Source organism: Rosa chinensis, chromosome 4 (assembly GCF_002994745.2).
Source record: "Rosa chinensis cultivar Old Blush chromosome 4, RchiOBHm-V2, whole genome shotgun sequence".
NCBI classification, from domain to species: domain Eukaryota; kingdom Viridiplantae; phylum Streptophyta; class Magnoliopsida; order Rosales; family Rosaceae; genus Rosa; species Rosa chinensis.
Genome location: NC_037091.1, coordinates 60,024,134 through 60,046,268, shown reverse-complemented (window position 1 = coordinate 60,046,268; position 22,135 = coordinate 60,024,134). Strand labels below are relative to the sequence as shown.

At 40.4% G+C, this 22,135-nt stretch overlaps 4 protein-coding genes across 5 annotated transcripts; 3 read left to right on the top strand and 1 right to left on the bottom strand.

Annotated features, from left to right (window-relative positions):
- Nucleotides 1-715: 715 nt before the first annotated feature.
- Nucleotides 716-1,108, bottom strand: LOC112199682 (protein SOB FIVE-LIKE 2). Its single transcript, XM_024340660.1, has one exon. It carries the CDS (start codon nucleotides 1,106-1,108, stop codon nucleotides 716-718), a length of 393 nt encoding a protein of 130 aa, XP_024196428.1.
- Nucleotides 1,109-2,503: 1,395 nt separating this feature from the next.
- LOC112200024 (LAG1 longevity assurance homolog 3) lies at nucleotides 2,504-6,381 on the top strand. Of its 2 annotated transcripts, XM_040519292.1 has the most exons (7): nucleotides 2,504-2,770; nucleotides 3,437-3,502; nucleotides 3,627-3,856; nucleotides 4,020-4,175; nucleotides 4,364-4,549; nucleotides 4,996-5,180; nucleotides 5,808-6,381. In XM_040519292.1, exons 1-7 carry the CDS (start codon nucleotides 2,633-2,635, stop codon nucleotides 5,837-5,839), a joined length of 993 nt encoding a protein of 330 aa, XP_040375226.1. In that variant the 5' UTR covers nucleotides 2,504-2,632; the 3' UTR covers nucleotides 5,840-6,381. The 2 variants fall into 2 exon arrangements, with proteins under 2 accessions (XP_040375226.1, XP_024196787.1); XM_024341019.2 differs by lacking the exon at nucleotides 3,437-3,502 and having other exon boundaries at nucleotides 2,507-2,770.
- Nucleotides 6,382-6,849: 468 nt separating this feature from the next.
- On the top strand, nucleotides 6,850-7,878 carry LOC112200436. Its single transcript, XM_024341465.2, has one exon. The coding sequence runs from the start codon at nucleotides 6,973-6,975 to the stop codon at nucleotides 7,750-7,752; it is 780 nt and encodes a 259-aa protein (XP_024197233.1). The 5' UTR covers nucleotides 6,850-6,972; the 3' UTR covers nucleotides 7,753-7,878.
- Nucleotides 7,879-8,029: 151 nt separating this feature from the next.
- On the top strand, nucleotides 8,030-10,516 carry LOC112200435 (peroxidase 11). The gene is made up of 4 exons (XM_024341464.2): nucleotides 8,030-9,218; nucleotides 9,343-9,534; nucleotides 9,615-9,780; nucleotides 9,986-10,516. Exons 1-4 carry the CDS (start codon nucleotides 8,985-8,987, stop codon nucleotides 10,405-10,407), a joined length of 1,014 nt encoding a protein of 337 aa, XP_024197232.1. The 5' UTR covers nucleotides 8,030-8,984; the 3' UTR covers nucleotides 10,408-10,516.
- Nucleotides 10,517-22,135: the final 11,619 nt, after the last annotated feature.

The following is a 22,135-nucleotide window of genomic DNA, read 5'->3' as shown; positions in this document are numbered from 1 at the left end:
TTAAAAATTTAGGTATCATTTTGATCACTTTTAAAAATTTAGGTATCATTTTGATCACTTTTGAAAGTTGGGTATCATTTTGTCCGGTGAAGAAAAGTTTTGACCCTAGTGGTGGGTTTTACTCTTTTATTTTATATTTTGCTAAGGATCAATTGCAATTGCCCTAGCAATTTTGCGCTTTAATTTGGTACAAACTCAGTTGGAAGCTCTCATATTTTAGCCAAACTTGAGATAAGAGGTATGGCATTGGGTTTGAAAACTCCAGCCCCTAGGTTTGGTAGATTATTTTGTTTTTCTTTCTAACTTATAAGATAAATAGACAGAAGTGCTTTGAAGGCCTCAACTTTGAGAAGGACGAGTCAGTTGAACTGTATGGCCCTAAAAAGATAACAAGGTATTAATTATTATGAGAAACAAATATAGAAACACCTATATAGACTAGTATAGTACTCATTTTCTTGTGATCAAAGCTGGCAACTGGCAAGTGAAAACAAATTACAGTACCGTACTACTTTAACATATGAAACACATTCAAACCAGCTAATTATAATATTCGACATAACCAACATTAATTCCCAGTTAATTGCAAAAGCTATGCAACCACAGACCATGTACATGGAATTTGATATATGCTTAATGCCAAGAAATTTGGACAGAAACATAGCATGTGATCGATGAAGTTCCTGGTCTTACCTTGGCTGCACGTGGAACTTGTTCAAATGTGACTAGCAGCACTATCTGCCTTGTGCAGCAATATTTCCTGCTCAGCTTTCTCTCCTTTGATCATTGTAATTTCATTCTTCTTCTTCTTCTTCTTTGTGCTGTGTTTCTTGACATTCCCTTCCTTTTCTGCATGCCTGAGACGAGTTGCGCTGCGACTTCTCTCAGTGTGACTTGGGCCAGAGGAGGCATCCGAAGCCATGGAATCATCACTCTCTTCACCGTCGTCTTTGTGCTCAACACTCACCTTATTTTCTTTGGTTGCATCATGGGTACTGGAATAAACACCATGTCTTTCACCATGAATGGAGGAGGCAATGTACATTGTCCACCCAGACTCACCATTGCCACTCCACTTCTCAGCATTAACAACTTGGGAAGACTCCATTTTTGTAGCTCCAAGTGAGAACAAACTATATATCCAAATGTTTCCAAGCAAAAGCTCTAACATGCAAATTCTCTTGAAGACTATGATGACATTTATATCTGTTTCTTCATAAAAAGGACAAAGGAGCCCATCTGGAAGCCCTCATAATTGAATTGCCAGGAGGCTCAAGATGAAAGTCATCACATGGCAAACCTATCACCATAATCTTCACTGTTCAACTGACTTGAATCCCAACAGGACAAATTACCTTCTAGTGGTAAAAAAAGATTCTAACTCTATAAATAGGGTTATTGGAGTATGAAATGACTTGTCCTCTGATCTTTCTCCCAATTCACCAGAAAAATACGAGTTTTACTTCTCTGTATGGTCCATAACACAGATGGGAGGGACCTGTTTCTCTTCTTTGTGTTCATCGTCAAGAAAAAGCAGCCTTTTCCATTACATGGGTTGAATTCCAAAGATCGGACAGGATGAGGTGGGTGAAAAGGTCATAAATTCTGCTTCTGTTTTGTTCTTGCAATTGCTGTTTTTAATTTGCCCAACAACCAAGTCTATACATTTGTCTTTTCTAGCAACTTATTACATTGCAAAAGCAATGACTATATACATATATTACATACGCGCGTGCAGTTTTTCCTATTTTTGGAAATTGGTTTGCCTATGTTCTTGACTTGGGAATAAATTCATGTAAAAGTCTTCTTCAACTAATCTGCAGAGATTCGCTAGCTACCTACAGAATAACTTGTTTGATAAGTTCATGTTGGTTTCATGGATATGTCTCTCCACTTTTTGGCAAAACATGTTGTGCACTGAAAAGGAATGAAGAGAGGGAGGAGGGGAAAAGGTGATTTAATTTATTGGCTTAAAAATAGATTCATTCACACATTCTCAGTGACTAACGATTACAACTCAAACATGTTTAAAAATTGCTTACTTTCTCTCTATTTTCGTAGTATAGGTTTTCGCTTTCTCGTCATGAGTTGGAAGAGTTCGCAAACTGATACCAGTCACCTATTTTCTCTCTATATTTTTCGTAATTTACGTTTTCGGTTGCTCATCATGAGTTGGAGAAGTTCGCAAACTGGTATCGGTTGAGGTGGTGTATCTCACCGGTAAACCAGAAGTTATCAAGACCGCAATAAATTCAAGCAAACTCTCATTATTGGCCTCATTTTTCCTCTCCACAGATCGCATCACAAAATCTAAGCTTTCACAATCACAAAATGCCCCAAGTGAAAACTCGACCTAGCCCACCGCCACGTGGCGCCCGACCAAGTGATGTTCGACTCGCATAGGAAATTATTCTAGTCCACTGCCCAGTCCAAAGGGGGGCAGTTTTGTCAATCCACATTGATAGCCAAAAAAAAAGAGGGCGATTATAAAAAGGTGTAAGCAAATCATGGGTGGACTTGGTCTCCAGCTGATGAACAGAGACACAGAAACGAAATCGAGCTGAATGTCTTTGCTGGTCTTCGAATCTGATCCAAAGCTCCCGACTTTGATTCGTTTCAAGTGAAATCCGAGATGGGTTTGACTCAATACTTGAGCTCAATCGATTGGGAGCAAGAAGCCTACCCAGAATACCAAGACTTTATATTTCTTCCTTTCTTTGTTTTGTTCTTCCCCACAGTTCGACTTTTTCTTGACAAGTTCGTCCTTGAGGTACTTCTAGCTCTGCTTTTGATCATAGTAGCTCTGTTTTTTTTTTTTTAATTTTTTTTTTTTGGTGGTTTAAGGTATGTTAATTTTGTTACTTGAGATTGTTAGATCGTTGTGATTTTGTGAGTTTAATGAGGGAATGAATGCTAAGTTGTTTGATGGGTTTCTGTTGGGACTGTAATAGTTGATGTGCATGATGAAAGCAGTCAACTTTATATGATTTTGGGAAGCTCGACTGGTATTAGATCAATAAATGAAGAGCTTGACTGGTACGGAAGAAAAACCCTTTATTTTATTTTATTTTTTTTACCAGAAATAAGAAAAAGGTGAAAGCTTTTCTAAAACTAACTTCTCTCTTACCAGAAAGAAGTTTTGTTGAGCTTGACATAGAGACTTTCGGATGCATTGATTGTTTGGCAGGTCATTTTTCTTTAGATCTTTGTCCTGGATGGTCTTAATGAAGTAATGAATGACCAAGAGAAGGACTTGTTTTATATGAGGAGTTTTTTTTAAGAAGCTAGGCTGCAATGTCGAAACTGAATTTCAGTTTTAGCTATGCAGTCCACTTAGTTCTTTTTTAGATGTATATATAGCAAATTAACATTTTGACCCTCAAAAGATAAGAAATTAGCATGATTGTGACGAAACTATATCTGTCTTTTTACACAGTTCTTGACCGATACATCAGTGTCAGTTTGGATATATGCTAGCACCTCTGAAAGTGCGGAGCTGCTTGTTAGTATTTGTTTTTGTTCATTTCTTATCTCCTACTAAGATAATCTAGAAATCTGATTGTGAATGCTTTTCTTTTTCTTGAGATATTTATTGCTTTGGTCTAAACTGAAATTACATATGGCAGAAACTGGGTAGACGGTTAATATTTGGAAAGGGGTATCGGCTGCTGGATGTTAAAACTGATGATCAAAAGAGGAAGATTAGAAAATTCAAGGAATCAGCATGGAAGTGCGTCTACTTTCTTTCAGCAGAGTGTCTGGCTCTTTCTGTAACTTATAATGAGCCTTGGTTTACAAATACAAAGTACTTTTGGGTAGGGCCAGGAGATCAGGTTTGGCCTGACCAGAAGACAAAGTAAGATTTAATTTTACACATCAAATGGTTGTACATCTTTGTGTGTTTACTTCAGTCATTCACTTCTGATGCAATTGACACTATTTTATTGAATCATAATTTGAATATTATTTTTAAATCTGAGTTTGTCAAAGTCTATAAAATGACTTCTTATGAATTTCAGGTTGAAGTTGAAGGGGGTTTATATGTATTGTGCTGGATTTTACACATACTCCATATTTGCTTTGATTTTCTGGGAAACAAGGCGTTCCGACTTTGGAGTTTCAATGGGGCATCATGTAGCAACTGTCATTCTCATTCTGCTGTCTTACATTTTCAGGTATGTTCTGATGGAGTGAGTTTGTAGCTTTCTCATGTTCTTTTTGTCACAAAACCAAGCCAGCAAGAATGTATGTACCAAAGGTATGCGGGAGGGCTTATTTTGAAGCTTAACTGATTAGGTGTTTCATCCCCCACTGCATCTATTCCTTAACTGGTTTATTTGAGATTAGTATCTGTGTCTTGCAGGTTTGCCCGTGTAGGTTCAGTTGTTTTAGCTCTTCATGATGCCAGTGACGTGTTTCTGGAAGTAGGGAAGATGTCCAAATACAGTGGTGCTGAAAGGACTGCTAGCTTTTCATTTCTTCTTTTTGTATTGTCTTGGGTCATACTACGTCTCATTTACTATCCATTCTGGGTCCTTTGGAGCACAAGGTTTGTCCAAGTTATTTCATAACTTACATTGAACTTGTTTACTCTTCATCAGTGACATAGATCAACTGGCGAATCTGATATAAATTCTTATTGGAAGCACTCACCATAGTAGTATGCACTGGTCTTTATGGTCCTTGTTTCTGATTTATGTTGTTTGAATGGAGGTATCAAACTCCAGAAATGTTGCATTACAAACTCTCCAAGCATGCTTAGTGATGATAGATTTAAATCCTCCAAATTTTGTATGGATCAAAGTTTCATCTAAAGAGGAACAACAGTGTTCTGAAGTTGTTTGCGTGTAGAAGAAATTATAAAGGGTGACAAAATCATATGTCATAAGCAGTTGCATATTCCTTTAAATAAAATGCAGATGCATATTGTTACACATCACTTTATATAAGAAATAAATATATATTGACATATTTTATTGTTTCTCTTTCTGGCAGCTATGAAGTTATCCAGACATTGGACAAGGAAAAGCACGCTGTAGAAGGACCAATATATTACTATGTATTCAATACTCTTCTGTACTGCTTGCTTGTTCTTCACATATTCTGGTGGGTGTTGATGTACCGGATGCTTGTTAAACAAATTCAAGCAAGAGGCCAGCTTAGTGATGATGTTCGATCAGGTAAGGGACATGTCTCGCAGATGTTTTTAATTTACAGACGCACACACTTGCATCATCGATAAAATTTGAAATGACAGTTGGCTTCCAGTGGCAAAATAGATGAGGATTGAGGGATTTAAGAAATGATTATGGATATCCATGGGATTTGATGGATGGATAAATAGTAATATGACACTTGCATGCTTTTTGGTAATATATGTTCAAAACTTGCTTCACTGCACTTTCTGATGGGGTACTCAACTGAACTAATATTTTGACTGCTGCTTTATTTTGGTGGCTGAAGCAGCAAGGGGTTGTCTTTTCTGTACTTTTACTAATTAGTACATTTGTTTATCAAAACTAGCCCAAAGTTTGATTACTGGTTTAGGAATGTTTTTGTTATTGCAGCATTGGACAATGTCATTTTCTTTTCTTGAATGACAGTGAAACCGGTTGTCAAATGGATTTTGGCTTCTGAGCAAACTCAGCAAATGCATTCATGGTTCTATGAATTTGTTTATAGGCTAGGCATCATTGAACAGAACATGGCGCCTTTAATCGACAATTTTCGTTTGTGGATCTGTTTTCTTTTATTATGTATCCTCTTATTTTGTAGCCTGATGTTTGCTCTATCAATTTCCTATGCAGATTCTGAAGCTGAAGATGACCACGAAGATTGAACAGGAAATAGAATTTTAGAGCCACATTATCACCCTCTCTCCAACATTGGAGCATTCATTGAGTTTCCCCAAGAAAGAAGCCACAATCTCACACTGTACTTATTGAACTATAATTGCAGCTCACACAGTTGTGGTTTCAGCTGGAGTCACGAAGATCCTACTTTTCTTGTACTATAAACATTTGAGGCTGCTGTTTCTAAATTTAAACAGACAACGCCACCTCAAATGCTGTTCTTCTCACTATTTCCCTTTGCTAGTTACACTGAGGAAAAGCTGTTTCATGAGACATGAATCCTGCAGACGAGGAACATCTTTCATTTACACATTTGATGTATTATTTTGGTAGTGAAAAGATTTCCAACGGGCTCTTGATTTGAAATGGAGCAGAGCAGTTATATTCTGTAACTGAGCTTTTGGTCCATTCATGCAACTCACTGCCCTAAATCAGAGTCTGCTAGATCATGATTGATGTGAAAACTGTAAACAATTGTGTGTTCAATTCTTTTAGTTATTAAAACTTTAGAGTCGGAGTCATTAAATTAGTTATTGTTTGCTATGTCTTTGTTAGGTCACGATTGATTTGAAAACTAGTTATTGTTTGCTTTGTCTTTGCTAAGTCACGATTGATTTGAAAACTGTAAACAAGGGACACACTCTTTTCAGATTGATTGTAATATTTTAAAGACTTTTTAGGCCCAATGACTAATCCAAGCTTCAAATCATGAATTGTTAGAGCAAGTTCACCCGTTGGGTCACTGGTCACCTACTATTCACTGTTTTTTAGTGTAAATTTCACTATTTGGGTCAAGAGTACAGTGTATTTCATGTCCTGGGTCACCTGTACAGTGTCCTGCAGAGTGTATTTCATGCCCTGTGTTAAAAAACAGTGAATAGTAGGTGACCGGTGACCCAACGGGTGAACTTGCTCGATTAGTTAGTGTCTAATAATCGAACGGCTTTCTATATACTACGGAGGACTCTGAATCCATTGGATCTTTTCTTCTCCAAAGAGAAAGAAAAACAACTAAAACGATGTCGTTTCTCTTCTATATTGAGAATCCTCGCTGCTTCGTCCGTAGTGCTCTCGTCTTCTTTCTCAATTTTCTTAGGGTTTCTCTGCAAATTCGCCGATAATGGAAGACGTCTTGACGGAGGTTCCGCCACCGTCTCGGTTCTTCCAGGAAGATCTGAACAACTTCACGCCTCCGTCACCGCCCATTCCCTCTCCTTTCCTCGTTTTCCCAACCGCCGCCGACCTCGACCTTCCCCTCCGCCCCTCTCTCCTCATCATCGCCATCTCCTCCCCCTCCCTCCACCTCTTCCACACAGCCGCCTCCAAAATCCTCATCGGAACCCTAATCCTCCCGGAAACCTCCTTCGCTGGAAACTCGGTCCAGCCCTCTCTCAAGGACAAGTCCTGCAACCTCTACTCCCTCGACGGCGACCGCCAGACCCTCCTCGTCTCGGTCCAGTGCCCTATCGCCGCCGATCGGTGCCACGCCGTCGCCGAGCTGCTGGTTTCTCAGCACATCGTTCCGGAGAGGGTTCTGATCCTGGATTCCGTTCAGAATCGGAACTTCCGGGGCAAGCTTTCCAGGGACGAGGCGCTGGCGTTCAAGCTCGAAACGACGTCGGAGAGGAAATCGAAATCGAAATCTTTGAAATTGGAGTATTTGCCTTCGGCGAGTGTGGTGGATGGGTTGGGTGCTGCTCTGTTGGCCAAGTGTGAAATCAACAAGATCAAGGCGGTGCTTTGTGTCACCTGGCCGGAGTTTGGTGCCGCCGCGCTGGAGCTGATCAAGTTTAGGGTTTTGCCTGCTCTGGATTTGGGTCTGAGCTTCAAGTCTGATGCTGATGATTATGGAAGTTTGGGACAAGATAAGGATCCTTTTGATTCTGATTTGTATTCCTGAAATGTAAAGGCGGGTTCTTTCGGGCTTATTATCACTTGAATGCTTGGAAATTTTGTGACTTTCTTCGTCTTAATAGTGAATTGTGGCTTCAAATTTGGGTTTAAGTTGCTGTTCTAGTTTGCTGTTGCTTTTGTGACTTGATTTTGTTTAAGCAATATTTGCCGCTGCATTATGTAATATGTCCTAAGAGCAATTCTGAAAATCAAACCCAAAGCTAAAGCCTACTTGTTATGATTAGTTACATTAGCAAACAAACTACAATGAAACAAGAAACCAGCTGCTCAGCCAAGAAATGTAATGTATGTAGTGATGCAGGTGCGCGGCTATGAATGCCTTTCGTGTTTGTGCCAGGCACAAGCCGGTATGTAGCGTGATACGCCGTAGGTTGGGTTAATGCCATGTTACATGGCAACTTGAACTATTTGGCAGCAGATCTTAGCTTGCAGGTGGTTGGAATGGCGCTGCATTATGCTTGTTGAAACCAGCATATTGATGTTTGAGTGCAAGAATGAAAAGCCTTAAAATTTCTAGTCTGCCTCGTATGGTTATGTCAATCTGGATGTGAACTCATTATAGTCGATTCCTATGTTAGGTTTTCTCGCATGGAAAAGCAATCAAGAATGCAGCATCCTTGTTTGTAAAGAAAAAGGGACGAGGATGCCATGCATACCGCGGCAGATGAAGATTTTCTCAACCAAAACTTTATCACAAGCAATCTATGATCAAATTGGATGGGACAGACCATCCAACTAATCAAGTCTCAATGAGACAAATAATTAAGCATTACAATTTAACTTTTCGTACAACGTTAAGAGTAGTATATAGGACCTTTTGCTCCTTTCCTTGAAGATGCATGGTCTCTTCTAGGAACTGGTTTTGATTTACTGTTAAGAACAGAGGAGAAAGTGAAGCTTCTAAAGGTTATAGGGTAACACATTAGTTGTTATTAGCTTTTGTTTGGTGGCTAGCTTAGTTTTCTAAGCAGTATTATACAATGGAAATTGGGAAATCACACGTATAGTTAAACTTGTGCTATTGGGAACACCTGGTTTGGGAAAACCTACCCACCAGGCCAATAGTAGTTGCATCTTCTATTGACTACAGACTTCTTTATTCCCAGTACTCAATGTACCAAGTACAATCCCATCTTACTTCTTCACTTATATATTTCTCAGTCTCAACCATCATCTCCCACTGTCTTTTCAATTGTTCAGGAAACCATAACAGCAAAAATGGCACCTTCCCTTTGTTTTGGTCCCTTCAGACTCCATTTCATGCTTTTAGTTTTCGCCATCTTGAACACCGGTTTACTTGCAAGTGACCCTCCTTTAACATTGGACTACTATGCATCTAATTGTCCCACTTTGTTTGATATTGTAAAGAAAGAAATGGAGTGTGAAGTTCTCTCAGATCCTCGTAATGCTGCCTTGATAGTCCGGTTACACTTCCATGACTGTTTTGTTCAGGTCCGGGTTTTATTATTAGCTTGTTACTTAGCTCTAGTACCATATATGTATTTGCTTTAATTTCAAGTTGCTGCTGTAGTCTTGTCACTTACTAGTGTAGAATTAATGTACATTATGGAAGCAGGGATGTGATGGTTCAGTTTTGCTAGACGATACGATTTCACTAAAAGGAGAGAAGAAGGCTTCCACCAACATAAACTCTTTGAAAGGTTTCAGGATTATTGACAGGATAAAGAACAAGCTTGAATCAGAGTGTCCCGGAATTGTCTCTTGTGCCGATATTCTCACTATTGCAGCAAGAGATGCTGTGATTCTGGTACTGAGAATAGTATTTTAAGCAGTACCATGTTGAAGTTTTCTTTCATGCAAGAGTTTCTAATTGATCTCACTTTGCAGGTTGGTGGACCTTATTGGGATGTTCCTCTGGGAAGAAAGGACTCTATAACTGCTAGTCCTGAACTTGCAGAAACCAACCTTCCTACTCCAGAAGAAGGCCTTACGTCTATCATTTCCAAATTTCTTTACCAAGGCCTTTCGGTCACAGATGTGGTAGCTCTTTCAGGTAATTGCGATTTTAATGGAATTCATTTTCATAACACCATTCAAGGCTTGCTAGGGTAAGTAAAGCAAATAAAGTGTTACATAACAGGTGTATACAACGTCCCTCCCATAATAAGGCTTATTGTCAAAGCATTTTATGCAAGATTTTTTACAATATGCATTCCCGATTTGTTAATGATCATTTTTTGTACAATAATCTCATTCAGGAGCTCACACAATCGGTATGGCACGGTGTCAGAATGTTCGAGCAAGGATCTATGGTGACTATGAATCAACCTCAGGAATCGACCCTCTTTCAGGGTCATACCTCAGCAGCTTGAGGTCAACTTGCCCCATAGGTGGAGATGAAAATAACATTACAGCCATGGACTATGTCACTCCTGAACTATTTGACAATTCTTTCTATCATTTACTATTGAAAGGGCAGGGACTACTCAACTCAGACCAGGAAATGTATTCTAGCTTGTTGGGTATCGAAACCAAGAAACTTGTTCACAAGTATGCAGAAGACGCGATTGCTTTCTTCCAGCAATTCTCAGATTCAATGGTGAAAATGGGGAATATAACTAACGAGGACAGCTTTACCACCGGAGAGGTCAGGAAGAATTGCAGATTTGTGAACACATGAGCTTCTGCAATTAGTCCCCAAGAAAAAAGTTCATTTTACAAACCATATCTGTTGTACTACTTACACAAAGAAGTGATCACAAATTGTTATGTATGAGACCATGCCTCAATGTTTCCGTACAAAGTCTGATCCAATATATTCGGACGATAATGTTTTATATGAGTGTGGCATTCATAACCTAGCTATCTCAACACTGCGGAACCAACCCAAGAATTTCCTCCCAAAAAAAAAAGGAAAAAATTCATGAATAGTACCCGAAGTAAGGGCCCCTACGAATTTCAGTACATCAATTTCTAAAACATAAACTTTGGTACATGAGGTTTCAAAACCGACCCAATAAACATACACGACGTCAATGACGCCGTTAGTTTCGTGCCAGCCGTCATATTTCAAGGGATAAAATGGTCTCTTCAACTTTTTTAGCACCCAGCTGACTCTTTTCTCTTCTTCTGGGCAGGCAGCTCTCTGCCTCTCTTACCCTCATTTTTTTTTTGTTTAATTAATTTTTTCTTTTTTCTTTTTATCTCTTCTTCTTCCCACATCTCTCTCCTCCTCTCACTGAACTCTCAAAACGACTATCTTAGTTCCTTGCTTTCTTTGAAGATTGAAACAAAACCTGATGAATGATTTCCAACACTTCATGTTCCTACAAAATTAAACTCTTAACAAATGCACCAAATTTCCAATCAATAAGTAATCCAACAGATTATACTACTCAAACCTTAAATTAAATATATCGCAAGGTAAAAAAAAAAAAAAAAAAGAAGAAGACTAGGATTGAACTCAGTTGTGCGACTCACCACTATACCTTTGAATTAGAAGCTGCTAGTCTTCTTATCTGGGTTGCTTCATATCTCTCTCTCATTGTGGGTTGAAAAAAAATATACAACCCTCTCATCACCATCCCGTTAAACAACAACAACAACAACAAGACCCATTACCTTCATCCCTTATAGACTTTCCTCTATAATTCAGGTCTTCGATTTCCATGATTCCATCGAAGGCCGATTAACAACATAAACAATGAGAACTATAGCACTTAGGTACAATTACACGAACCCAAAATTTCCAATTCATTGGATTCATGAATCCCTATTCTTCTGGGCTTGATTCTTCACCTAGAATTCAGCCCAGACCTCCGATGAAGTGATCCGAGCCCTCACTCTCTTCTTCTCCGCTCCAATCTCCACAGCTCTTCTTCTCTATCTCTCCAGTAAATCGAAACCCAGCCCAGAATCAAACTCATTCTATTTTTTCTTTTTACCTCTGCCTTCTGCTTCTGCTAAATCACTATCAACACCTAAGCAATCCCAAGCCTCACAACCTTACTGCAAAACACATCAATCCCACCTGATTCACAAAAACACAGAAACCAAAACCGAAAACAAACAGAATTAGGGTCTGACATCTTGGAGAGCTTGTTGGGTGCTCTACCGGTGATCTTGGCGACACGAAGGAGGGCTTGAATTGAGGCCGGACTGGACTCACTGAGAGCCTGGGCACAGTGAAGATCGGCCCTCGAGGCAGCTGAAGGGGTTGTGGATGTTGAAGTGAGGGGCTGTAATCGGTGGTGGTGAAAGGCGGTGTAGAGGCGTGGTGATCGGTGACAACAAAAAGAAGAAGGAAAAGAGATCCCAGAGCTGCAGAGCCATTAAGAGAGAGAGAGAGAGAGGGGGGGGGGAGTCAGAGAGAGTGAGAGGAGAGAGGAAACCATTGAAAAATGATGAAAAACCTATTATGCCCTTCATTATGTGAGTAATGGCACGACGTCTGACGGAGTCATTAACGTCGTGTATGTATATTGGGTTGACTTCATATTTGATGTACCAAAGTTTATGTTTTAGAAATTGCTGTACTGAAATTCGTAGTGGGCCTTACTTCGGATACTAGTCATAAATTTTTCCCAAAAAAAAATGTCGAAAACCATAATTTTGACCAAAACTGTAGAGACAATGCACAGTTTTTTTTTTTTGGCCAAAATAAGTTAAATGACAAGTTCTTATTTTCTTACCAAGATATTCTCTTTAGTAAATCTTGATTTTTAAGCAATGGGTAAGGATCTTTCTAAATGTACACAGCAAATTTCTATATAGACCCGACAAGTTTTTTACATCCAGAAAAATGATATAATTTCTAATTACACCAAGCAACTTTTCCAATAATACCTTTATTATTAATTAAACCTAGCAAAACTCACTCCCAACAAATCTCACCCCCAAAACCCACACCCAGCAGTCTCCTCCCTGAATTCGTTGTGGTCTGCACCCTTCACCCACTCTGATCTCCATCCACAAGACTCTTTTGCTCTAAAACCTCTTAGCAGCTGGTTCATTTTTCTAAAATTTCCCAAATCTTTTCCCAAAAAGTTAGTTTCCTTCTGGTTAAAGAAAGACGGAGCATTGCGAAATTATCTTTAAGAGCTTGGAATGTGGCTTGAATTTTAAATTCAGATCATATTTGTGTTGATAGCATTTAAGGCCTCAGGTGACAATAGCATGGGCAATGATGTTGTGCCACCGATTTACATGCGTCAATCTAATGGTAAGAATGTTGGGAAGATAATTGCAACTGTAAGCATCTTTCTTGCTTGCAAAATACAATATACATGGCACCCTCTGACTGATGTACTTGATGAGTTATCTGATATGGTTCACAAATCGGATGTTTCAACCGGCAGCACCCGAATCTAAAATTTTTCTTGATATAAGTTTTGCTGGGTTTATTAAAAAGGGTATTATTGGAAGCCTTGTTGGGTGTACTCAGAACTTTTATAATTTTGCTGGGTGTACTTAGATATTTGCCGGGTACATTTCGAAAGACCCTTAAACAATTTCATAACTAACAGACCTCAACAATATCGATCTAGTTCTTTTTTACGATTTTCCAAGTCAGAAAATAGGGAAATCCATAAGAAAAAATTGAGTATGTTCAAGTAAAACCCTAATTTGTGTTTAGCCCAAACTCTAGGTTACTTGATCTGGTGGTAATAAGGTTTAATTAGAAGAATCTAGAAATTATCTTTCCTTGTATGATTCAGACTCTATGTATTGTAAACCTCTATATAAAGAGGCCCCTATTATCAATGAGAATGCACAGCGAATTTCTCTCATTTTCTGATTCCCTAAAACAAGTTATCAGCACGAAACCCTAACCCTGAAACCATAATTTCGTAGCCTTCAAACCTCAGATACCACCGCCGCCCAACTCGAAGTTCTTAACCTCAGGAGCCCAAAACCGGCGGCGCCACCTCCAGAACTGGCCGGAACAACCCTGAACCGGCCTCCAGAAGCGACGAAAGTCTTCCTGCCTGGCTCAAATCTTTTCTCCCAGCCTCTGTCAACCATATTCCACCACCGGAACCCCGGAACCGGAAGCCTCCTTCCTGGAACTGGCCGATTGACACCAAAACAGGCCTTCAGAAGATCTACACCACCGAACCGCTGGCGACCTGCATCCTCAGCCTCTGCTTCAATCAACCAAACCCAGAAGTCAACCAAGCCCAGAAGAAACCCTAGGCCCAGAAGCAGGCCCACTGACATTAGCGTCTAGTCAGCACCCAGTCAGCATCAGATTGCCACGTCAGCACCTCGGTCAACATCAGTCAACCATCCGGTCAACGTTTTTTCAGCCCCTTTCTGGGGATTTTTCCGGTCAAGATTTCCGGCAAATTTTCAAGGTAAACTTTTCTAAAAGTTCTCGTTTTTGAAGTTTTTATTACTTTTCTCTTCTTTTTCTCGGGGACTTCTAACCTCCCTTCTTCTACCCCCCTTTATTCTTCATAGGGGAGACCAAAAGCCGAACTGTGGGGGTTCGTGCTCACTCCAAACTTGGAGCTTGTAGAGTCCTCCAAACTTAGAGTTTGTTGAGAAGAAAAACGATCGACCACATACATCATTGTTTTGATCTAATCCAAAACCCCTCTTGGAATTGGATTTTGTTAGAAGCGATTACGCTCAGAAAATCCCTAATTTCTTGGAAGCGACTACGCTCAGAAATTTAATAGTTTTTCGTGGTAGCCTTTTTCGCTCCGAAACTAACCCTAATCTTGTGTTGTTTTTCAAGATGAGTTACCTGAACAAGTTGAACTTTGTTCCACTGGAGATAACTGGCGTAGGATACCATAGGTGGGTCCGAGATGTGCACCAACATCTTAAGGCTGATGGACTTCTGGAAACCATCCAAGAGTCTAGTCAGAACGTGCTCTCTATTGAGCAAGCTACTTCTTTTGAAGCAAATCAAGCTAAAGCCATAATTCTCATGACAAGGCACATGAATGATGCGCTCCAAAGTGAATGCCTCAATGAGGAAGACCCAAGAGAGCTATGGGTAGAACTTGAGTAGCGATTTGGCAACGTTCGTGACTCTCTGCTTCCTGATTTAGAAGTGCAATGACATAGCCTCCGCTTTTGTGATTTCAAGTCTGTGCTTGATTATAACTCGGAAGTTCTTCGTATCAAGTCTCTGATGGAGTTTTATGGTCAAGCCATAACTGATACGATGTTGATTGAGAAGACTCTCTCTACCTTCCCTGTCTCTGCCCTGATGATTTCAAAGAATTATCGAATTGATGTAAATGCAGGACGTATCACAAGGTTTCATGAGCTCATTAGCGCCATGAACGTAGCTGAAAAGCACGACAATATTCTTGTGAAGAACTATAATGCTAGACCCGTGGGAATTTAGTCTATTCCGGAGTCTACCTATAGTCGCCCCCCCAAGGGAGGATGCAAGGAGCGAAACCCTAAGAGTAGGGACAATTCTGGATGTTCTGGTCCATATTCTCGCCCTAAAGAGGAAGGAAATCACCTAGAGAGGGTGCACGGAACCGTGGAGGTCAACGTATGAAGAGAGAGAGGCGGAGCCTCCGACCATGGTGGTAACGCCACCAAGAACAATGGTAGTCCAAATCGCGCCCCAAAGGCACCTCGATTAAGGGAGCCTGACCATAATGATGTTTGTTTTCGATGTGGATCAACTAAACATTGGGCCAAAGCATGTAAAGCACCCCAGAATATTGCAAATGCATACAAGACGTATCATGAAGCGAGGGAGGCAAATTACATGGAACAAGAAGATCAAGATGGCGATCTCGATCTAAGGGTGGAAGACTACAAGGATCAAGACCCAGAAACTGGCGATTTTGATTAAGTCTTTTTATTTTCCAAGAGATGTAGGCAATTGTTATATTATCATAGTAGATGCCAATGGTATTAGTCTTTCTTCAAAGACGGTACTCAATGTAAGTGTGATGTCTAGGAAGGTTTTGAGATAAGTGGAACTTAAGTGAGCTTTGCTCCACCGACATCTCTCTACTCACCTGGTCACATTTGCATTGAAATTACCAAAAGGAGTTAGACGACTACCATTGTTTTGCATTAGCTAGTTTATTGGATTAGATTCTTTTTTGTTAAAGAAACAATGATGTAATTCCATTTGGCTTATTAATAAAAGTTGAGTGCTTTTCTTTATGACTCATTTTTAATTATGAGCTTTTCTTTTAGGAATGGATGAACTACAATGTCTTGTGGATAGTGCGACTACGCACACCATTCTACGACATAGGCAATTATTCTTAGAGATGTTGCCTACATATTCCTCTGTGACTACGATGGCTGGGCCATCAGGTTTAGTTCAAAGACATGGAATGGCCCAATTCCTATTGCCAAATGGCACCTTGATTAAAGTCACTGAAGCTCTCTACACTCCTAAGGCAAATCGAACCTTATTGAGCTTTAAAGATATAAGAGCCAACGGATTCCATGCGGAAACACATAATGAGAACGGAAAAGAGTTCCTTTGCATTACCTCTAATGATTGCGGACGAAAGCGCATCTTAGAGAAGTTTATGTGTCAATCTAGTGGACTTTATGTCACTACAATTCGACCAATTGAATCCAATAATGTCATAAGAGAGGATCTCTTGGATTCAGACACATATTGGCTTTGGCATGACCGACTACACCCTGGTCGTGATATGATGCTTCGTATACTAAAGACTTCACACGGACATCCATTCTTCAGAGTGAGAAGAAGCAAGAATTGAACATTGATTCCTGGACTTAGCAAGACCGCAACAATTGCAGCATCTGGCGCTGCAGCCGTTTTGGGGCGTCATAGGGCCACCCAAGTCCCATGTGATGACGCCATCAATGGCACTAACCATGAGCATGACTCCATGGTTGCCCCTCCTAGTGGCAATGACGCTACACACACCAATTTCCATGGCTCTAATGCCATAATGGGAGATGTAGTCACACATTTTGCTTCTAATAGCGCTTCAGACACTCCGCCCCAACCAAAATCCTCATTGGTTGCTTCTAAGGCCCCTCGCTCATTTTTCAAAGCCTGTTCATTCGGGAAATTAGGAGCGAGACCGTCCTACACAAAGGATCCCAAAATACTCATTCCGTTCTTACAGCGAATCCAAGGGGATATCTGTGGACCAATTCAACCATCATGCGAACCTTTTAAATACTTTATGGTATTGGTTGATACGTCGACACGCTGGTCACATGTCGCACTGTTGTCCACTCGCAATGCTGCTTATGCTAAACTCCTTGCCCAGATTATCCGTCTACGGGCTCACTACCCTGACCATCCAATTAAGTCCATTCGACTTGATAATGCTAGGGAGTTTACATCGAAAACATTCGATGACTATTGCATGTCACTGGGGATTGATGTTGAGCATCCAGTTCCCCATGTTCATACCCAAAATGGTCTCGCAGAAGCTGCTATCAAACAACTACAAATGATAGCCCGAACATTGGTTATGCGCACCAGTCTTCCTGTTTCTGCTTGGGGATATGCAATATTGCATGCAGCGACGCTAATTCGTCTACGACCCACTGTAACCCAATCTTACTCTACTTTACAGCTAGTGACTGGGTACGAGCTTGATATCTCGTACTTACACATTTTTGAGTGTGTCATTTATGTGCCTATTACGCCTCCACAGCGTACTAAGATGGGTCCACAACGACGAATGGGCATTTACGTTGGATATGAATCTCCAACCATCGTCTGCTAGCTTGAACCCTTGACAGGCGATCTCTTTACCACTAGATTTGCCGATTGTCACTTTGATGAGATAGTCTTCCCATCGTTAGGGGGAGATAAGAACACATATGTTCAACAGGAACGACAAGAATTTTCATGGTCTGTCCCCACTATGTCTCATCTCGATCCATGTACCGCACAGTCATAACTTGAAGTGAGAAGAATAATCGAGCTCCAGAACGTAGCAGACACTCTGCCTGATGCGTTTTCTGATGTTGCCAAAGTGACGAGATCACACATACCTGTTGCAAACGTGCCTGCAAGGATTGATGTCCCAAATAATGGACATAACGCCACTCCTGTGACACCAGGAGATGGCGCCATTGCCTAGAATAGCAATGATGTGGAGTCGATGGCCGCATGTCTAGCAAGGAAGCACGGTAGACCGATTGGTTCGAAGGATACTTGCCCTAGAAAGAAAGCGAATGAGGCACAAACAAATCATTTGATCATCGATACTCAAAATCCGTCCCATGAGAATGTTCCAGATTATGGTTATGTCCAAGAGACATCATTGGGGGATGCCTCAATGTCAGAACCTATCCCTGAGAACGTAGAGATCTCTGTTAATTACACTAGTGTACATGGGACGTGGGAAAAAAACTCCATCATCATTGATGATGTATTCGCGTATTCAGTGGCGCGTGAGATTATTGAGACCGATCACATCGAACCACGCTCCGTTGATGAATACCAACGCAGAGTTGACTGGCCAAAATGGAAAAATGCGATCCAGGCAGAACTTGATTCTCTAGTGAAAAGAAAGGTATTCGGACCAGTTGTGCCAATACCGCTCGACACCAAACCAGTTGGTCACAAATGGATATTCGTTAGAAAGCGTAATGAGAAAAACGAGATTGTAAGGTACTGAGCTCGCCTTGTGGCGCAAGGCTTCTTACAACGCCCTGGAATCGACTACGAGGAGACCTATTCTCCCTTAGTGGACGTAATAACGTTCCACTACCTTGTCAGTTTGGTAGTTTCTGAAAAACTGAACATGCAGCTTATGGATGTGGTTACTGCGTATCTATATGGGGATCTAGATACGGAAATATATATGAAGGTCCGAGATGGACTTCAGTTACCTAAATCAAGTGGCTCCAAACCACGGAGCGCGTTTGCGATTATATTGAAACGCTCACTATATGGATTGAAACAATCCGGACGGATGTGGTATAACCGTCTAAATGACTACTTGATTGGTAATGGATATGTCAACAATGAACTATGCCCATGTGTGTTCATAAAAAGGACAAGTTCCGGATTTGTAATAGTAGCGGTTTATGTCGATGACATGAACATAATTAGTTAGGGCTGGGCATCCAAAACCGAAGACCCGATCCCGTCCCGAAACCGTCCCGAAAATTGATGAAACGGGCCGGTATCAAAATCTGAAATTCACTGTTTAGGCCCGTCCCGTCCCGTCCCGTTTTTTCGGTTCTTATTTTCTTGTCCCGTTTGGGCCCGTCCCGTACCGATTTATATATATATATATATATATATATATATATATAATATGTATAATTTATATTATCTTCACTCCTACTTTCTTTTCTGTCTTGGTCTTGTCTCCATCTCTCCCTCACCCTTTATTACTTTATTCCTCCCTGTCAGTTTCTTTTCTTTCTTCCCCCCCGTCTTCACCTCTCTCCCCAGTTTCTTTTCTTTCTTCTCCCTCTCTCTCCTCGTCCGTTTTCACCCCTCTCTGGCTCTCTCTCCCTCACCCTTTATTTAGCCCTTCTTTCCTCAACCTTTGTTCAGCCTCTATTTTTCAAAGACATCACCACTACACCACTGCACTCCGGCATCCTTGGCCCACAACCATCTTCAGTCAACCTCGGGGCTCGGGGGCACCACAATCGTCGCACCACCCACAAGGAATGCCTTCCAGATCTGTTCCTATCGATTTTGATTATCTTTTTTAAGATCTGGGTTTTGTCAATTTGTGCATGTTCTATGGAAGAAGTGGTATCTGAGGTTAATTTTATTTTCTTCTTTTCTTGAGATCTAGGTTTGTAAAAGTTGAGATCTGGATGTGTAAAAATTGATATTTGAGTTGTATTTTGATTTTGATATGGAAGAAACACTTCTTTTATTTTTTTTGTTCTGGTCACAGAAGCACTTTTTTTTTTCCTTAATTCACTTGGAAGATGATCTCTCAGTACTTAATCTACTTGGTTTCTTATGTTTCAATGTCCTCTACACTTGAAATTAGTGTCACGTAATATAGATATTTTCATATGTCATCTCTTTAGCTGCATCTTGAATGATTGAAATCTGGAAATTTTGGAATTTGGATACTGAAGTGTTGGGAAAAAAAAAGAGTCGGGTATCCCGAATTGGGCCTGGGCCCGACCCGATCCCGATCGGTTTCGGTACCTTCTGTACCAACTTTGAAAAACCGTAATCCCGTCCCGAATAATATTTTCGGTATCGGGTTCGGTATCAGTCAGTAACCGGCCCGTCCCGGCCCGTGCCCAGCCCTATAATTAGTACCCTTAAAGAGTTAAGGGAAACCGCTGAACACTTGAAATCCGAGTTTGAGATGAAAGATCTTGGGAAAACACGGTTTTGTCTCGGTTTAGAACTTGAGCACCGTAGAGATGATATCCTGATTCATCAATCAACTTATACCCAAAAGATGTTTAGGCGTTTCAACACTGACAAGATTAATCCTTCAAGCATCCCAATGGTCGTCCGTAGTCTTGATCCAAAGAAGGATCCATTCCGTCCAAAAGATGACGACGAAGAAGTGCTAGAGGCAGAAGTGCCCTACCTAAGTGCAATAGGCGCATTATTGTACTTAGCACAATGCACAAGACCAGATATCTCATTCGTTGTGAACTTGCTAGCTAGATATAGCTCTGCGCCAACATGACGCCATTAGGTTGGTGTTAAAGATATCTTTCGATACCTAAGTGGTACGATCGATATGGGCTTGTTCTATCCATACAGAGAGACGATGGATTCGGACCCATCGAGTGCCAGGGACGCCACACATGGTGGACTACGTTCCCTTTCCCCATCCCAAAACGATATAAGTGTTTTGGAAGGTTTTGCTGATGCTGGGTACCTCTCTGACCCACACAAAGGCCGCTCCCAAACTGGTTATGTTTTCACCATGGAAAAGACCGCGATATCTTGGAGGTCTACAAAGCAGACCTTAGTCGCTACCTCTTCGAATCATGCAGAGATTATTGCTCTTCACGAAGTAGTTCGTGAATGTATATGGCTTCGATCCATAATTACGCATGTTCGAAGCAATTGTGGTCTGAAGTCTACCACAGATGAGCCAACAAGCATTTATGAGGATAATGCTGCTTGTATTGAACAAATGAAGCAAGGCTACATCAAAGGTGACAACACCAAGCACATATCGCCTAAATTCTTCTACAATCAGCAACAACAGAAGCTCCTCAAGATCAAAGTGAACCAAGTTCGATCTGAGGACAATGTGGTAGACTTGTTTACTAAGTCATTGCCTAAATTCACGTTCGAGAAACATGTGCCAAGAATTGGCTTGCTGAAATTATCTGAACTCCCATGATCGTAGTCATCAAGGGGAGGCGCAGACATCAGGGGGAGATGTCTACATGTTCACCTCGAAACATGAAGGGTGTGTTGTGCTCTTTTTATTCTATCGACCGAGGTTATTTTTGTTTCACTGGGTTTTTGTTACTCGGCAAGGTTTTTAACGAGGCAACGAGAGAAGCACGCGTTTGGGCAACACAAGGGGGAGTGTTCAAGTAAAACCCTAATTTGTGTTTAGCCCAAACTCTAGGTTACTTGACCTAGTAGTAATAAGGTTTAATTAGAAGAATCTAGAGATTATCTTTCCTTATATGATTCAGACTCTATGTATTGTAAACCTCTATATAAAGAAGCTTCTATTATCAATGAGAATACACAGCGAATTTCTCTCAATTTCTGATTCCCTAAAACAAAGTAGAGATTTTTGAGGCCTGTCACTTAGAATAGCTCCAAAAAATCATGGTTTATCAATGCTAAGATTATGACACAAATTTTTTTTCAACAAATAAAGACCTTCGCATGATTGAACCTTGGAGATGTCATGAAGGCCTAAATATGTTAGGTTGACAGGAAGGATGCTGCACTTACTTTAGGAACTTGCCAACCCTGGAAATTTTCTTGCCTCGCCAAACATACTAATTACTCTTTTAAAATTAAAAATAAAACATACTAATTAGTATTATCTTCCAGTATATTATCTTCCGGTATATGAGGGCCTAAACATGTTAGGTTGACAGGAAGTATGTTGCACTTACTTTAGGAACTTGCCAACCCTGGAAATTTTCTTGCTTGGCCAAACATACTAATTACTCTTTTAAAATTAAAAATAAAACATACTAATTAGTATTATCTTCCAGTATCTTCATATTAAATGGTGAAAACTTTTGGTTATCAACCATGGAAACTAGTTTAGGTGGGAAGTGGAACCTAATTTGTTCTTGCCTGGCCAAAGCCCAAAGTCATTAGCATCTAACAGTAAATTGGGACAAAAATTTGAACATTTTAGATCTAATGTATAAAAATCAATAATAAACATAGAGAAAAACGTGATTTTACTTATTATGTGTCACTATGCATGAAACACTATCGCAACACGTAAACATCAATAGCATTCTTTTTTGTCTGTTACTCGATTGAT

Coding starts and splice junctions, on each gene's coding strand:
- LOC112200435 (XM_024341464.2), top strand. CDS start 8,985: ATGGCACCTTCCCTTTGTTTTGGTCCCTTCAGACTCCATTTCATGCTT. Junction 9,219..9,342: donor TCCATGACTGTTTTGTTCAG/GTCCGGGTTTTA, acceptor TTATGGAAGCAG/GGATGTGATGGTTCAGTTTT. Junction 9,535..9,614: donor CAAGAGATGCTGTGATTCTG/GTACTGAGAATA, acceptor CTCACTTTGCAG/GTTGGTGGACCTTATTGGGA.
- LOC112199682 (XM_024340660.1), bottom strand. CDS start 1,108: ATGGAGTCTTCCCAAGTTGTTAATGCTGAGAAGTGGAGTGGCAATGGT.
- LOC112200024 (XM_040519292.1), top strand. CDS start 2,633: ATGGGTTTGACTCAATACTTGAGCTCAATCGATTGGGAGCAAGAAGCC. Junction 3,857..4,019: donor TGGCCTGACCAGAAGACAAA/GTAAGATTTAAT, acceptor TATGAATTTCAG/GTTGAAGTTGAAGGGGGTTT. Junction 4,176..4,363: donor CTGCTGTCTTACATTTTCAG/GTATGTTCTGAT, acceptor TGTGTCTTGCAG/GTTTGCCCGTGTAGGTTCAG.
- LOC112200436 (XM_024341465.2), top strand. CDS start 6,973: ATGGAAGACGTCTTGACGGAGGTTCCGCCACCGTCTCGGTTCTTCCAG.